Below are 15501 nucleotides of genomic sequence, written 5' to 3' on the forward strand. Positions count from 1 at the left end.
TGTGACTTGAGGACCATTTATTGGAAACTCGGGAGGAGGGCCCAGTCAGTGCTCAGAGGGAGGCAAGGTGTCTTGGGTTCACATTGTGGTCCTGGATCCCCCTTTGCGCCTCAGACCCCACCAGGCAGCTGGACCACCATGACGAGGGTGGACTTGTTCCTGATCTCATAGTCCTGGAGGGTCTTCTCCAACTCCAGACGTTGGCTGGCAAACATCAGCGTGAAGTCCTTTGACTCTGCAACAAGGTGGACCATGGTCAGCCTGACCTGGTTGGCTAGACCGGGGGGTAGGGGTTAGCCTGAGCCTGGGTCCCCCAATCTTGGAGTGAGGGTGGAAGCTTAGGTCTGGGTCCCTGGACTTTGGGTAGAGATCAGGTGAGGTCTGGGCCCACAGATGTCAGGGCCAGAGTCGGCCTAGGCCTAGGTCCCTGGATCTTGGGCTGGGGGTCAGCATGGGCCTGGGTCTGAGTCTCAGAGTTAAGTTGTGTGTTCTGGCCCCTGGTCCCCAGATCAAAGGGATGGGGGTGCTTCTGGTTGAGGGAGGAGGGAGAGGGGACTGGACATGTTCCCCAAGAGACTTGAGGGTCCGAGACTGCTGAGCTTGTACCTAAGAGCATTTCTAAGGCTGAGAGAGCTCAGTGTCCCCTGCAGCTGGTACCCGTCACTGAGGAGGCCATACAGAGCTCCTACCCGTCTTCACGGCAGAAAGAGATGGAGGAGAGGAGCAGGAGATGAGGGAACTTCAGAAAGGGGGAGATCCAGAAAGAAAGAAATCTGGAGAGGGGAAGATCCAGAAATAGGGAGATGCCAGAAAGAGTGGTATCCAGAAAGAGAGAAAACCAATAATAGGAGACCCCAGAAATGGGGAGATCTCGAAATGGGGAGACTCCAGAAAGAGGGACATCCAGAAACAGGGAGATTCCAGAAAAAAAGAGAATGTGGAAAGGGTGAGAATCCAGAAAGGGGGGAGATCTGGAAAGGGGGAGAGCCAGAGAGGGGGCAATCTAGAAATGGGGAGATCCAGAAAAGGGGAGACTCCTGATGGGGGTAGGATACAGAATGGGGGAGACTCCAGTGAGAGGGTGAATCCAGAAGGGGGAAGGTATGGAAGGGAGGAGATCTGAAGAGGGGGAGATCCAGAAATGGGGAGCAAAGACTCAGGAACATGCCACCCCAGGGAAGGAGCCCATGGCCATGGACCCCAGATCTAGGATTCCCAGGAATCCGGACTCCCCCACAGAGGCCCAGCACCCCACAGAGGTCCCATGTCCACCCAACGCCCTGCCCCACTCAGCCTTTGTGGGGCACCCAGAACTCTGCCCTCGACCTCCCGCCCCACTCCAGCTGCCTGAGCCCCGCCCTGCTCACCTGACTTGAGAACTTTCTGGGCCACCAGCACCGTCAGCTGCTTCACCGTCATTTGCTTGAACACCTGCTCGGAGGTGGCCACGTCCACCACCGTGTCCCGGCCCCTGAGGCCGTGCACCACCACCTGGTAGAGCATTTCTCCTCTGCCAGCTGGATGGACAGATGGACAGTCACTCAGGAACTGGGAGCTGCTGCAGCTGCCTCTACAGGAGGCAGGGTTGGAGGTGGATGGCTGAGCAGCAGCAGAGCTTGGACGTCAACAGGAACTGCGGTGGCCCCTCCTGTCCAAACCCTCTACTTTCACTTTCTTTTCCTGGAAAGCTCCGGGTCCTGAGCCCTGTGACATGCCAGGCTCCTCCCAGGCATCCTGAGAAATGCAGGGTGTGTGCTACCATGGGTGTGTGTGAACTTGTGGTCACAAGTGTGTAAACTGGTGTGTGTTACTGTGTGTCACATATATATGCGTGTCCTTGTCTGTTTGAGTCCTTGAATCTGTTATTCTTGCATGTGTGTACTGTACTGCTTCCGTGTCTTTGTCTTTGGATGTATGTGCTCTTACATTTGTGTGTGTCCTTTATTCATGTGACCTTGAGTCCAAATGTATGTCCCTGTGTATGTGTGTCTCTCTATTGTGTGTGTGTTCCTGCTTGGGTGGGGATCTCCACAGGTATGGATCATGCCCCGGGCCTGGCTGACCCCTCTGGTCTTCTTGCCACCCTCTTCCCCTCTCCCCCTGCCCCCATGGAGACGTCATGTGGGCAGGAGGCAGGGCTGCCGGGACGCTTGTGAGCCTGGGTGGACGGCAGGAGGGAGGGTGTTCCTGTTCTCTTTGCCGCCAGACTGCAGCCTCTTATTCCAGCTTTGTTCTCCCAGCCTAGCACACTTGAGAAGGGCCCTTCAGGTGCTGGGACGGGACGTGTGGAAACCCAACTCAAGAGAGGGGTAGGAAGAAGGGACCCCCTCCCACAGGCCAAACAGGAGGAGGTGGGGACAGGCTCCCCCAGATCTCTCCAGGGCCCAGTGGTCTCCTCCTGTCGGCTGGGAGCCTGAAGTGTCAGCGTGGACCAGGTGCCCAGTGACACCTGATGCCTTCCAGGTTCCTGGGTGGGCATGGAATTAATTTTGATGGGGATAGGCTGAGAGACCCCTGCAAACCTCTAATTGTCTCTGGGAGGTGGGGAGTGGGCCAGGCCCAAGATGTGCCCTTCAACCTGCACCACTGAGCACCTGGGGAGAGGACAGAACTGGGACTTCCCAGCTCTGAGCTCCGTCCACTTGCCTCTTCCCCCAGGCCCAGCCCTGCATCCCCAGGGCCCCGGGCTTCCCCCTGAAGGTGGCTGAGGAACAGAGCTTGGAGCCAGAGCTCAGAGACCAGAGCCCCTGAGCAGGGACCCTGTATTGCCCGCCTTGCCCAGCCTTGTGCAGGTGATGGTTCTGGGCCAACCCTGGGACTGGGTGTCGGGGGAGGGTCATTTACCTGGAGCTGTGTCTGCCCATCAGTCCTACTCCCTGCTTGCTCTGAGATCTGTCTGTCTGTGTGTCCACCTATGTACTATCCATGTGTTTATGTGCCCATGTGTCCCTCTACCTACCATCAGCATCACGGACCATCCACACATGTATCTGTGTGTCCACCTGTCCACCCAGCTGTCCATCTATCCTTCTATCCACTCTCCTCCCATCCAGACAGCTGGGCAGCAGTCCATGGTCCTACAGTGTCCTTCTGTCAGAACCATCAGGGACGATATCCTTGTTCTCCCGACACCCACAGATGTGTCTCTCCCGCTCGTTCCCATGAAGGGTGCCTGGAGGGCTCATGTGCTTATAGGAAACTTAAACTCTGAAAAGCTGTTCCAAAAGGGTCATGTGCACACAAAAGGGGAGGACTGGGAGTGCACAGGCCTCGGCAGGGGGAGAGGGCTGAGCTCAGGACCTCAGGACAGTCCAGAGTTGCCTGCGTCCCCTGGAATGCCCGTCTTGTCCTTGGTGGCTCCATTGGGAATGTCACACCCCTCCTTTCTGGGCTGTGCCACAAGCAGGTCAGTGCTGTGGGCTCCACACAGGGATGCGGCTTTGCCTTGGGGCCAGGGGCTTGGCGCACTTCAGGAACCAGGCCCCACCCTTGGCAGCCTTGCAGGCCTGTGCCGTGTCCAGGCAGGCGAAGCAGAACTCCACGTGGCAGCGGGAGCACAGCACGTACTTGCACTTGTCCTTGTGCTCGATGAGCAGCCCGCACGTGGGGCAGGCCCGGGTGGAGGGGCAGCCTCGGATCTCGCTGCCAGGGAGGTCCTTGGTGCCACAGTCGGCCGGGACCTGCAGATTGGGGTCCATGCAGCCCTCGTTAGCACAGTGGTCAGAGGGCGTCCCCTGCCCCTTCCAGGTCCGCAGGCACTGCCAGCAGAACTCGTAGGTCCTCTTCTGCGAGGAGGTGCAGATTGTGCACCGCACCCGGAGGTGGCTCAGGTCCTTCCGCTCCACGAGGCTCTTGCAGCTCGGGCACTGTGGGGAGGGCTGGCCGCTCAGGACAGGCGCCTGGGGCAGGGGCAAGGTGCAGGCCCAGGGGCCGGGGGCAGGAGAGCGGGGCCCCTTCTGACCTGTGTGCAGGGCTGGGGTCTGGGTTCTGTGGACTCTGGGACCCTCCCCAAGGCAAGGCCCACACCCACCTCTTTAAAGTCACAGTAGAGTCTTGCTGCAATCAAGGCAAGTTTCTTCTCAAACTCCACCTGCTCCTCATCTCCCAGCACGGCACTGCGACACATCTCCGGATAGGACCACTCGGCCCCACACTTGCCCCCCACGACATCGGCAGGGCAGTGGAGCTTGAAGTGGCCCTTGAGAACAGGAGAGACGGGGTCACGTGGGGCGCTCTGGCCCATGCAGGGCCGCGATTTGGATGCAACCCCTCCCAGTCTGTCCTTCACCTGGGCCCCTGACCCCTCCCTGGCTCTTCACGTCCGGGCCCTCCTACCTGGTCTATGAGGCTGCGGCACCAGGCCGTCAGGCTCCCGGGGTCCACACCGTGCCCACAGCTCATCTGCACCCTCTCCATTCCATCATACTCGTCCCTTGGAGGCTGGGACCTGGTACCCATGGTCAGCTGTGCTGGGTCTCGGGTTTCTCTGTGGGCCACAATGGCCCCTAAGGGCTTCTGCTGGGCGCAGAGCCCACTCCCACTTCTCTCCCTCTCATTTCCCCGAGACTAAAACACGGTCTGTGGGGCATGCCCAGTGGCCTGGGGTGTCACACCCAACCGCAGGGAGAAAACTGCCCTCTGCTCACCTTGGATGGCTGTTGTTAGTTCTGGGTGACTGAAGCCCAAGGTGTAGTGGCTGCACCTGTGCCCTTTGTCCCTTCCCGTACCCCTACCCTTCTCCCTCCCTCATGCAATCCACCCAGAGTTCTGCCAGCTGAGGACCTGGGCACAGGAACAATTTTGGGCTCAGCCTCTAGGTCCTTGACTTCAACCCCCTTAATGTAGTAAAAATTCCAGGGTGGACCTCAGCTGGCCTAGTCAGCAGGTTACTGGGGGTGGTGGGGCTGCATTCCTGGGGGACAATATGAGAGGTGGGGGCAAGCTCTGCCCAGGGGCACCCACAGGTGGAATTAGTTTGGGCGACTCCTGGGCTGGAAGCAGGGACAGGACAGGGGTTGCTCCAGGGTCCAGGAGGGGTTATAGGCAGTACGGAACCCTTGGGGAGCAGAGCAGTACTCTGGGGGATGGTTGTACCGACATGGGGGCCATGAGCTCTCGCCCGGGGCTCTGGCTCCACAGCTTGGAGTTTGGAGGGCAGGTGGACAGCTCTACTCATTGCAGGAAGCTCCAGTGCAGGGGCTGGTGGGGGCCAGGGGATGGGCTCAGTCTGGGAGACCATGAGTCTGGCTTCAGGCATACAGCCAGGGAGCATACTGCCAACACGGACCCTCCTGGAGCACCCTAGCACCCCGAGTGGACAGGGTCCCTGCAGAGAGTGTTCCCAGGGCCTTTCCCTCCAGGCCTCACCTCTATCACTCAGAGTCGACCAAGGGTCCTGCCTTGGTAAACATAGGCAGCTTCCAAGAAAGCTGCTATACAGCAGCCCATCCTCTCCTGACCAGAACTTGCTTCCAGGTTTGTGAACTGGAGGACTTCTGGCCTCCTCAGATGCCTATTCCCAGGCCTCAGAAAGGCCCCAAGCCCTGTACCTCCCTCGACACCAGGCCTGACCTATTATCTTCTCTCTCCTTTAGGAACTTGAGCCAAGGCCCGGAATCCTCTGTCTTTGAGTAGCTAATGGCAGGCTGCGAGCTCCCTGGCCTCTGCCCTCCCTCCTGCAGGGGACAGGTATGGGGAACAGAAGGTGGCAGACAGGGGATTCCTGCCCCACCCCAAAGGCCCTGCAGCCCCAGCTCTTCACCCTGGGATTTGGTGAGGGGGCTTTGCAGGGTGGTGCCAGGTGGGTCCCCACACCTCCATGCACCCACCCTCTGCCCCCGCAGTCTCAGCTCCCACTGGCTCTGAAGCCCTCCTGCTGGGCCAAGGGGCTGAGAGGGCATGCAACAAAGCTGGGAGAGTCCTCCAGCCCCAAAGCCTTCCGGACCCTGCAGGCTCTGAAGGGGGCTCCCTGCAGTGTCCCCTATCCCAGGTGCCCCTCTTGCATCTGGTGGCCCTGGCAGGACCCTGGATCCCTGAGGTTCTTTCCCTCTCCTGTAAGATGGTCAGGGTCAGGGAGACCACTGACCCAGCTGGGGCCCCCAGGCCATCCTGCTGCTCCAGTGCTGGGTAAGGGGCATTCCCCAGGCAGCACTGTCCCACCTGCTGGGCTAGGGACAGGCCCAGGAGCCAGGCAGTGTCTAGGGTTTCTGTGGGGAAATTTCCTCCTGGGAGTTTATTTGGGAGGTTGTGAGGCAGGCCTAGGGGCTTCTTCAGACTCTCCCGGAGCAGCCCCTGAGGGCTTGACTCTGAGGTGGGAGAGGGAGAGGGTGGGGTGTTGACGGGCCCCTGGTACAAGAGACGGGGGTTTGGTGAGGGATTTGGGCTCTGTTAGTATAACATTTTGAACAAAATTGGCTAGACCTCATGATTTTTTCAAACGTTTTTTATTGTTAAATATAACATATACAAATAAAAAAAAACCAATGATTTTCAAAGGACACTTCAAAAAGTAGATACAGAACAGATTTTAGTGTTTGCTATGGGTTACCATTCTACTATTTCAGATTTGTCCTTCTAGTTGCCCCAAAACCCTGGAGGTTAGAAGGAATTTTTTTTCTTTTTCGTGAAAAACAAAACAAAACAAAACAAAACATATATACACACACAAAAATAAATTTCAAAGCACAGCACAACAATTAGTTGTAGAACAGATTTCAAAGTTTGGTATGGGTTACAATTGCACCATTTTAGGGTTTTACTTCTAGCTGCTCTAAAGTGCTAGAGACTAGAAGAAATATCAGTATAATGATTCAGCACTCATATCCTACTTTCTCTGTACAACTCCATCATCACCGTTGATCTTTCTCCCACTCTTCAGTGGTATTTGGGCTGTGCCCATTCTGACACTTTCATGTTAGAAGCTGTGTTGATAATATGGGATAGGGGGATGGAACTAGTCGATGTTCTGGAGAGGCTGGCCCCTCTGCATTTCAGGATTTGTCTGGTCCAGGGACCCATCTGGAGGTTGTAGGTTTCTGGAAAGTTACCCTAGTGCATGGAATCTTTGTAGATTCTAGGTGTTCTTTAGGATTGGCAAGATTGGTTTTTTTTTTTTTTTTTTTTTTTTTTTAAAGAAAGGGAGGAAGGGAAGGAAAGACAGAGAAGGAAGGAAGGATAGAAGGAAGGAAGGGAGGAAGAAAGGGAAACATCTTTAAACATTTTCTTGTTTTATTATATTTTGTTTGTTTGTTTGTTTTTTTACATGGGCTGGGGCCGGGAATCGAACCGAGGTCCTCCGGCATAGCAGGCAAGCACTCTTGCCCGCTGAGCCACCGCGGCCCACCCCGGCAAGATTGGTTTTGACTGAAGTTTGGCAAATTATGACAGGTAGCAACGCCTAACTGAAGCTTGTGTAAGAGTGACCTCGAGAACAGCCTCTCAACTGTATTTGAACTCTCTGAGCCATTGATACCTTATTTGATATACTTCTTTTCTCCCTTTTGGTCAGGATGGCACTGTTGACCCCATGGTGCCAGGGCCAGCCTCATCCCTGGGAGTCATCTCCCATGCCACCAGGAAGACTTTCACCGCTGGGTGTCATGACCCACAAAGGGGAGAGGGCAATGATTTCACTTGCAAAGTTGGGCTTCGAGAGAGAGAGAGAGAGAGGCCATATCTGAGCAACAGAAGAGGTCTTCTGGAAGTAACTCTTAGGCATGGCTGTAGGTAGGCTAAGCTTCTCCACTACACACATAAGCTTCACAACAGCAAGCCTCAAGATCAAGGGCTTGGCCTATTGATTTGGGTATCCCTAATGTTTGATGCATGACCAGGGGTTTCCCTGGTGTGAAGTTTAATACTTCCATATTTTGTCCCTCCCCTTGAGAGGCTTTGCCAATACTTTTTGATTATCTGCTTAATATACTCTGGGATGTATCCAGGCATTACATTAAGCTATACAGGATTAAAGGCCCTCCTTCCTCTTCTCTGCTCCCTGTGTTTGGATTGTTTAATTGATCTGTCTGGACAAGTTGAGTTAGATTATGTGCTACAGAAAATGTAAGTTCTGGACAAAATAAACCTTTCTTCCTTTGGTCTCAAAGAGTAGAAGACGTTCTAAAATATAGACAATGTCTTTCTTACCCCTGCATTCTGAATTACCCTAATCCCAACCCTATTTGCTTCATTCTTAACTCTAAATACCAGGTTGTACATACATACAACAGCCTTTCAAAATCCAGAAATAATAATTACCACTCTGGGCTATATGTGACTGCTATAAGAGTTTACAATCTAGTCCCCTGTTTTCTTATAAGTATTTTCTAAAGGAGACCCTACAATAATTGTTCTTTTGTTTCTGGCTTATTTTGCCTCACCAAATGTCCCACAGGTTCATTCACAATGTTGCATATCTCACAACTTCATTCCTTTTTGTAGCAGCACAATGTTCGATCATATGTGTTCACCATCGTTCACCAATCTACTTTTCAGTCAGTGCATCTTTCAGCTACCTCCATTCATTGGGCATTCAAAGTCCACAGTCCATCAACACTCTAAATTTTAGATAATTTCATTATTCCCATGAGAAAGATAACCAAAAAACACAACCTCATCAAACAGAAAATCTAAGCCTCCCCCTAACTCTTGTCCCTTCCCCCTTTATTTACCCCTAGTGTTGCTGTGGTACTGCTGATGTTTTCCTGTTAAAGACAGCCCACAGTATGCATTAGCATTCTCCTCCCTGTACTCTAACTTATACACTGTTTGTACACATTCATACCTTTGAAGTAGTTCATGCAAGAGTTTATTTATATTTGTAGCGTTAATCAGTGGTTCTATACAACCCCTTTCAATCAGGTTCACCTTCAGAATGTTAATACTTAACATTTTGACCCAGTAGTGAACCGCCTTCACTTCTATCTATTCTCTTGCATCTGAGTTCAACCTCATTAGTTCACCCATCTCTAGCGTCTGTGTATCTCTAGGTCCTCTATATCCTCTATTATAAGCCTCTGATTTTACCTTTATCATGATAAAAAAGTTGAATCATATAGTATCTATCCTTTTGTGTCTGGCTTAATTAACTTAGCATTATGTTCTCAAGGCTCATGCACCTTGTCATGGCTTTAGGACGCCATTTTGTCTTGCTGTATAATATTCCATCGTATGTATATACCACATTTTGTTAATCCATTCACCTTTTGATGGGCACTTGGATTGTTCCCATCTTATAGCAAATATGAATAATGCTGCTGTGAACATCAGTGAGCAAATGTCTGTTTGTGTCATTGCTTTCAACTCTTCTGGGTATATATTAAGTAGTGGTATTGCTGGGTCATAGTGCAACTTGATAATTAGTTTCCTAAGGAACTGCCAAACTGTCTTCCACAGCGGCTGTACCATTATGCATTCCCACCAGCAGTGCATAAATGTCCCAATTTTTCCACATCCTCTCCAACATTTGTAGTTTCCTGTTTGTTTAACAGCAACCATTCTTATAGTTGTGAGGTGGTATCTCATTGTAGTCTTTATCTGCATTTCCCGTATACCTAAGGAAAATCAGCATCTCTTCATGTGCATTTTTAGCCATCTGTATTTAGCTCTTCAGAAAAATGCCTATTCATATCTTGAGCCCATTTTATAATTTCTTTATGTATACAGGATATCAAACCTTTATCTGATGTGTGATTTCCAAATATTTTCTCCCATTGAGTTGGCTGCCTCTTCACCTTTTTGACAAAGTCTTTTGAGGTGCAGAAGCATTAGAGTTTGAGGAGTTCCCATTTATTTATTTTTTCTTTTGTTGCTTGTGCTTTGGGTGTAAAGTTTAGGAAGCTACCTCCTATTACCAGGTCTTGGAAGATGTTTCTCTAAAGTTTCTCCTAGAAGCTTTATGGTACAGGTTCTTATATCTAGGTGTTCGATCCACTTTGAGTTAATTATTGTATAGAGCGTAAGATAAGGATCCTCTTTCATTCTTATGGCTGTTAATATACAGTTCTCCCACGCCCATTTATTGAAAAGACTATTTTGTCCCAGTTCAGTGGATTGGGGGCCTTGTTGAAGATCAGTTGACCACAGATTTGGTGGTCTATTTCTGCACTCTTGATTCAACTCCATTGGTCAATACTCCCATCTTTGTGCCAGTACCGTGCTGTTTTTACCAGTGCGGCTTTATAAGTTTTAAAATCAGGAAGTGTTTATCCTCCCACTTCATTCTTCTTTTTTAGTATGCTTTTAACTATTATGTGTCCCTTTCTCTTCCCTCGTGATTTTTTTGGAATGGATTCTTGAATTGAGGACATCCTAATTGCCTGGAGGTGGAGAGGAATTCTGCTGAACAGAGAGCAGTGGGCTTTTCCAGCAGAACAAAGGGTATCTGGGCGGAGTTTGGTAAATGTAAACCCATTTCCTAAAGCAGTTAGGGCAGACTGTGCTAAAGGAGAAGGGAGCTTCTGTGGTTTAGGAATAGGGAGCTGGCCACAGCTGATTGGCTGATCGAAACTCTGCTTAATGGGTAGTGGGGCGTTTACAGGTAATGGAAACTTATTAAGATTTGGTTTTGCAGCGCTGGGGCTTAGTTCTAGATGAGCCCTGCAGATTTTATCAGCCTCTCCCTGCCGCATCGCCTCCTCACCCATGTTATGGTACAGGACCCCGCGGACAGGGAGCTCTCGGAAACGTTCCACCCAAGAGAAACAAAACTGAAACTGGTCCCGCTATGCGTCCGGTTCCCCTCCCCCAGCACAAACCACGAACTGTCCCCGCCCTCGGTGGAGCAGGAGCACCCCCCACCCCCCCCGCCCCGCTCACACCCTGGCTCCAGCGGGTGGGAGTGGCCCAGGTGCTGGTCCACGGCTCGGAAGGGGCAGGGTGAGTGTGGAGCAACTCAGGCGGAGCCACCACAGCCCGGCCTCCGAGTCCGCGGCGACTAGGAAAGCAGTGGGGTTCGCCGGCCTCTGGCCTCGCACACCCTATCTCCGTGCCCTTGGAGAGTTATTCACCCTTCTGAGTCTCAGTTTCCCTCTCGCCAGCTGGGGAGACCGCCCAGGCCTGGCTTTCGGTCCGGGAGCGACTAGACCCCTTGGCCTCCTTTCCCTTTACAGAACGCTCCACTCCCCCGACAGAGCGAGATGAAGTGGCCCTGCCAGCCCTGCGTGCAGCGTCCCCGTGCTCGCTCCTGGAAACAGCCGGTCCGTCCCAAGCTGCGGAAGTCGTGGTCCGGATGGGTCGTGCGCCATAACAGCCTCGAAGACGTCTGGCCCCCACACCGCGGGGCCCACGCCTCTCTGCCCATGGGCCGCAGCTGGGCTCCCCATGGCGATGAGGAAAGGGAGCCGAAAGGACGTCGGGGGAAGGAGCACAAGAAGCGAACAGCTGCTCCCGATCTTCACCCCGATGGAGACGGCGCAGAAGGACGTCTCCTCGGGCGGTGCGCGCAGAGCTGCTCCTCGGACGCCGGGCACCCACGCTACGGCCAGAAGCTCAGCGACCCTCTCTACCATAAGGGTGAGGCCTCTGGCCGGCATTATTTTTTGTGTCAAGGACTTTTTATTCCTGACTTCCTAATTCCTAAGACTTTTCTTTGCTGGAGAGCATTGCTGCCTTTTCTCCCCTCGAGGTGTGTCTTGATTCCCCCCGCCCCTCCCCTCCCCGGAGGGGGGAAGTTGAGTATGCACTGGGTGACAGCGTGCAAAGCCATTTCCCACTCCTCTGTTTCTGAGGGTGAATATGATGAGCTGCAGGTGCTCGCAGCCCAGAAAGCTGTTAGCCGCAGCCCAGAAAGCTGTTAGCCGGTTTGCTGTGCTGGGGATGGCCCTTCAGAGATGGGCCAGGTGACCCTGTGTCTTGGGGGAGGGGCCAGTGACTCTGCAGCTTGGGGGAGAAGACCACCTGTGCACCTCCCAAACCTGTGTCTCTTATGATCATCTCAGGCCTGTCGTGGGGCATTGGGCAAATGGCCGGGTGCTCCTTCTGGCCTAGGCTCTTGCCTCCTGGTCCCTGGCTTCCCAGGGAACTTTTGGGTACCCTGGCTCAGAGGAGGCCACCCTTCTTTCCATGCTCCACTCCAGCCAGCAGTATCTTCTCAGCACTGGGTCCCACTCCTTGGACACTGGCAGCGAAACCCTGTATATCAAAAATGTTGGCCATCCTGACATTTACCTGGGTGGGAGCACATCTCTGACCCCCCCAGTCAGCCCCTCCTCTGCAGGATTGGACAGTGAAGGCAAGTCCACACCTGCCTGGCCTCAGGGGAAGGTGTCCGGCCTAAGCAGGCGAGGAGCTCAGGCCTCCTTTGAGGTGTGGGATGATGCCCCATTGCCCAGGGGGAGGCAGGGTTTCATGAGAACAAATGCCCCCCCCCCCGCCTCCCCCCTTTCCCCGCTTTGAGAGCCCCTTCCAGTCCCTGGCTGGGGTAGGAGTAGTATGTGTGGGCACAGAGACCTTTTGTCACTGCAGGCAAAACGGAGTTGGAAGCTGTGGGCACCGAGGTGGCTGCAGGTAAAGCTGGGTCCCTGAGCATGGACAGGGTGGTGGGCACTCTCTGGGATGGCATCAGCCCCCTAACTTCTTGCAGGGGTGTGCCCTAGACACCCCAGGAGGCTGGGGTGCTGGTGCAGTGGCATGGGGGTGGGGGGGTGGTGAGGCCCAGGCCCAGAGCAGAAAGAGCCAGGAAAACTGGGTTTCTCTTTGTGCCTGTGGGCTGGCCCACTCTTCCAGAAACTTCTGCCCATGTCCTCACTAGACCAAGACCCAAGGGCCCCCACTTATGTGGGTCTCATCAACCAAGGGCTGACATGCTACCTCAACGCCCTGCTGCAGTGTCTCTTCCTGACCCCTGAGTTCCTGGACAAGTGAGTGAGGGGCAGGGTGTGAGCTCCTGGCCCCAGAAAGGGGACCTGTCCCTGGGTGGAGGTGGAAACCAGGCTGTTCTCTGGCCACAGGATCCAGGAGTCGCCCAAGTCCTCCGAGCTCGAGCAGGCACTGAACCAGATCTTCTGTCGCCTTGCGGAGCAGCGTGGCGCCGTGCCGACGCAGGCCCTCACCGCCTGTCTGAACCTGGGCTGTGAGTGGATCTGGGGCTTGAGTATAGGCAGCCCGGGGAGAACTGGGGAAGAGGTACAGGGAGTGCTGCCTGGCTCATGAGGGTCTGGGAGAGGGACCTCTGAGACTAGGAGGAGGTCACAGAGTGGGCCTACCACTGGGTCTGCCCTGGACCCCATGGAGCAGGGGCTGCAGCTTTGGGGGTGAGGTGGAGAACAGTCAGAGGTAGGGAGGATGCCCCAGGGCAGTGAGGTTGGCTAGGTGGGGAGACAGAGAGAGAGGACTGAGGTCATTAACCAACCCCTGCTGGGCCACACAGATGTCACTGTGCAGGTGGAGAAGCTGCTCGCGTGCCGGCGCCACAGGGTGCCTAGCTCTGGAATGGGGGGACGGTCCTAGGAGTTTGCTGAGGGGGGTCGCCCCTGGGCTGAGCTGGCTTTGCCAATGCCCTGCAGATGGCCAGCGGGACGTGGGCGACGTGTTTCTGTACCTGCTCCAAAGCCTGGGCCGGGAGGACCTGCAAGAGGTAAGTGGGGATTAGGGTGGGAGTGTCATGTGGGAGGGGGGCCTGGGAGAGCCTCGAAGGTGTGGAGGGCCCCGGGTCTCTGCCTTTTAGGGCATAACATGTGCTGGAGAGACGGGTTCTTCCCTGACCAAGCTCATGGAAAGCTCTGGGTGCCCAGATCCTGGACCCCGTGCTCTGTCTGGCTCTGCCAGGGGCTGGCACTGCCCATGCATTTGACCCTTGCCCACTGTGCCCCAGCCCCAACAGGCAGGTACCTTCGTTGTCCTTTGTTTCAATGGCCACAGTGAGGCCAAGCCCAAGGTCGGGGGGCTGGGCCAGACCCTGGGAAGCTGGCAGTGTGGGAGCTCCAGGGCAGGGTGTTTGTTTGCCCCTTACGGGTGGCGCAGCTTCCCCTCATGCACGGTCTGTGCCAGACAGCTGTGCAGGAGGGAGCCGCATCCAGCAGCTTGACCTGAGGAAGCCTCCAGATTCTACCCACACAGGGCTCAGCACGATCACCCCATGGAGCCCCTGGGAGTCTCCAGAGCCTGCACTGGGCTGAGACAGGGCAGGTTGAGGGGTCAGTCCAGTTCCCTAGGAGGGCAGAAGTTCGTGGCTTGGTGGGGGGCAGTGCCCATCTGGCCAAAGACCAGAGGCTTTGGTGTTCCTCCTGGGGGTGTGTGAAGTGCGTCCCACGTAACAAGGCCCCAGGTGGAGGGGACAGCACAGAGGACGTGGCCAGGGGCCATGGAGGCCGGTCCTGCATGGCCTGCTCACCTGAGAATGGGACCAGGGTTCCAGGTAGAGGGGTTGAGGAATGTGGAGGCCAACCCCGTCCTGGGCAGTGATGCAGTGTTCCTGTGCAGGTGTTTCAGAGTGAAGTGGAGAAGGTCATCAGGTGCTCAGTGTGTGACGTTGAGGACTACATCCCTTCGGGGGGCAGGATGCTGCTTCTCCCCCTGGCCTCCCATGCCCAGCTCTGTGGTCTTGGGGAGGAGCAGGTGCCCCAAGAGCCGACCCAGGAATCTGCGGGACTCTCCCAGGTACCCGGGCCCTCCCCAGATGGGCAGGGAGGGTGTCCGAGTGCTGAAAGGGCCGGCCGAGGGTTCACTCTTCCTCCCCTCCCCCCTTCCTTCCATCTTTGCTGGGCACAGATGCCCCTGCTCTCGGAACACTGCAGACAGGTCGGCAATGGTCACTTAGGTTGCCTGGGTCTTGACTGGCCCTGGGCGGGGGTGCTTGGGACACAAAGCAGGTGTCCTTGGGGGAGGGCCCCAGGTTGCCATAGCGACTTGGAGGGGGCTGGGTACCCACCAAGGACCAGGGCTCAGGGAGGCGCAGTGGGGGCGAGGAGCCGGGCTTGTTGCCGACAGGGCTTTCCCTGGCAGCAGAACAGGTGGGCAAAGGGACAGTGGTGTCGTTTGGGGAAAACCCTGGGCAAGTCAGTGGAACATCGAGGGGGAGCTGTGGAGGAGCAGGTGGCAGGTGGAGGTCCGCAGGGCAGAGAGGTGGAGAGTGGGGGTGCGCAGGGCCTCCCGTGTCTGGCCAAGACCTGATGTTTATCCTGAGCACAGACAGGATTTGGGGCGATTTGAACAGCAGAAAGAATAATGGGGGTATAAGAAGGTGTTAACTTAATGAATTAAGAGTATCGTGAATACACTGTAATACTAAGCCAAGGAGGAGCTGCATCCTCTCCTGGAGAATGTCATTCCATCAGCGAGAGGACACTGGGAGCCCTTGGAGTTCCGTCTGTAACACTCCACGTGGCAAGGGCTGCAGGGACCCAGATCCACAGGGACAGGACTCTGGGGAGCAGCATCTGGATGTGATTTCAAAACAGCACCTGGATTTCTTGCTGATCCCTAAGGGCTTATGTGCACACAAACAGATGCAGCTGTAGGGGATGGGGAGTGAAATGTCGAGTCCAGGTGGAGGGTGGCTGGGTGCTC

General features: G+C 54.8%; 2 protein-coding genes and 1 long non-coding RNA gene across 7 annotated transcripts; 1 reads left to right on the top strand and 2 right to left on the bottom strand.

Moving 5' to 3' along the window:
- Positions 1–1658, bottom strand: LOC143677446 (uncharacterized). The gene is made up of 2 exons (XR_013172606.1): positions 1368–1658; positions 1–235 (listed from the first exon to the last, which is right to left on the bottom strand). It is a non-coding gene; the product is annotated as an uncharacterized LOC143677446 (long non-coding RNA).
- LOC143677442 (uncharacterized) lies at positions 1398–15469 on the top strand. 5 transcript variants are annotated; one of them, XM_077153397.1, is made up of 10 exons: positions 1398–1764; positions 2241–2309; positions 2659–2792; positions 5595–5688; positions 11106–11508; positions 12460–12501; positions 12746–12854; positions 12945–13066; positions 13500–13570; positions 14416–15469. In XM_077153397.1, the coding sequence occupies exons 4-10, from the start codon at positions 5638–5640 to the stop codon at positions 15103–15105; spliced, it is 1488 nt and encodes a 495-aa protein (XP_077009512.1). In that variant the 5' UTR covers positions 1398–1764; positions 2241–2309; positions 2659–2792; positions 5595–5637; the 3' UTR covers positions 15106–15469. The 5 variants fall into 5 exon arrangements, with proteins under 5 accessions (XP_077009512.1, XP_077009511.1, XP_077009514.1 ...); XM_077153396.1 differs by having other exon boundaries at positions 1398–2309; XM_077153399.1 differs by having other exon boundaries at positions 1398–2309; positions 11127–11508.
- On the bottom strand, positions 3408–4458 carry LOC143675682 (putative E3 ubiquitin-protein ligase RNF144A-A). Its single transcript, XM_077151750.1, has 3 exons — positions 4336–4458; positions 4031–4198; positions 3408–3866 (listed from the first exon to the last, which is right to left on the bottom strand). The coding sequence occupies exons 1-3, from the start codon at positions 4456–4458 to the stop codon at positions 3408–3410; spliced, it is 750 nt and encodes a 249-aa protein (XP_077007865.1).
- Positions 15470–15501: the final 32 nt, after the last annotated feature.

The sequence above is a fragment of the Tamandua tetradactyla genome, chromosome 3 (genome assembly GCF_023851605.1).
Source record: "Tamandua tetradactyla isolate mTamTet1 chromosome 3, mTamTet1.pri, whole genome shotgun sequence".
Taxonomy (NCBI): Eukaryota; Metazoa; Chordata; class Mammalia; order Pilosa; family Myrmecophagidae; genus Tamandua; species Tamandua tetradactyla.

What these genes read in the sequence shown, in the direction of transcription:
- LOC143675682 (XM_077151750.1), bottom strand. Translation starts at nt 4,458, where the DNA reads ATGGGTACCAGGTCCCAGCCTCCAAGGGACGAGTATGATGGAATGGAG. An exon ending in GCCGCAGCCTCATAGACCAG is followed by an intron (nt 4,199 to 4,335) that starts GTAGGAGGGCCC and finishes CCTGTTCTCAAG; the next exon opens with GGCCACTTCAAGCTCCACTG. An exon ending in TCTACTGTGACTTTAAAGAG is followed by an intron (nt 3,867 to 4,030) that starts GTGGGTGTGGGC and finishes CCCTCCCCACAG; the next exon opens with TGCCCGAGCTGCAAGAGCCT.
- LOC143677442 (XM_077153396.1), top strand. Translation starts at nt 5,638, where the DNA reads ATGGCAGGCTGCGAGCTCCCTGGCCTCTGCCCTCCCTCCTGCAGGGGA. An exon ending in ACCCCTGAGTTCCTGGACAA is followed by an intron (nt 12,855 to 12,944) that starts GTGAGTGAGGGG and finishes CTCTGGCCACAG; the next exon opens with GATCCAGGAGTCGCCCAAGT. An exon ending in CGCCTGTCTGAACCTGGGCT is followed by an intron (nt 13,067 to 13,499) that starts GTGAGTGGATCT and finishes AATGCCCTGCAG; the next exon opens with ATGGCCAGCGGGACGTGGGC.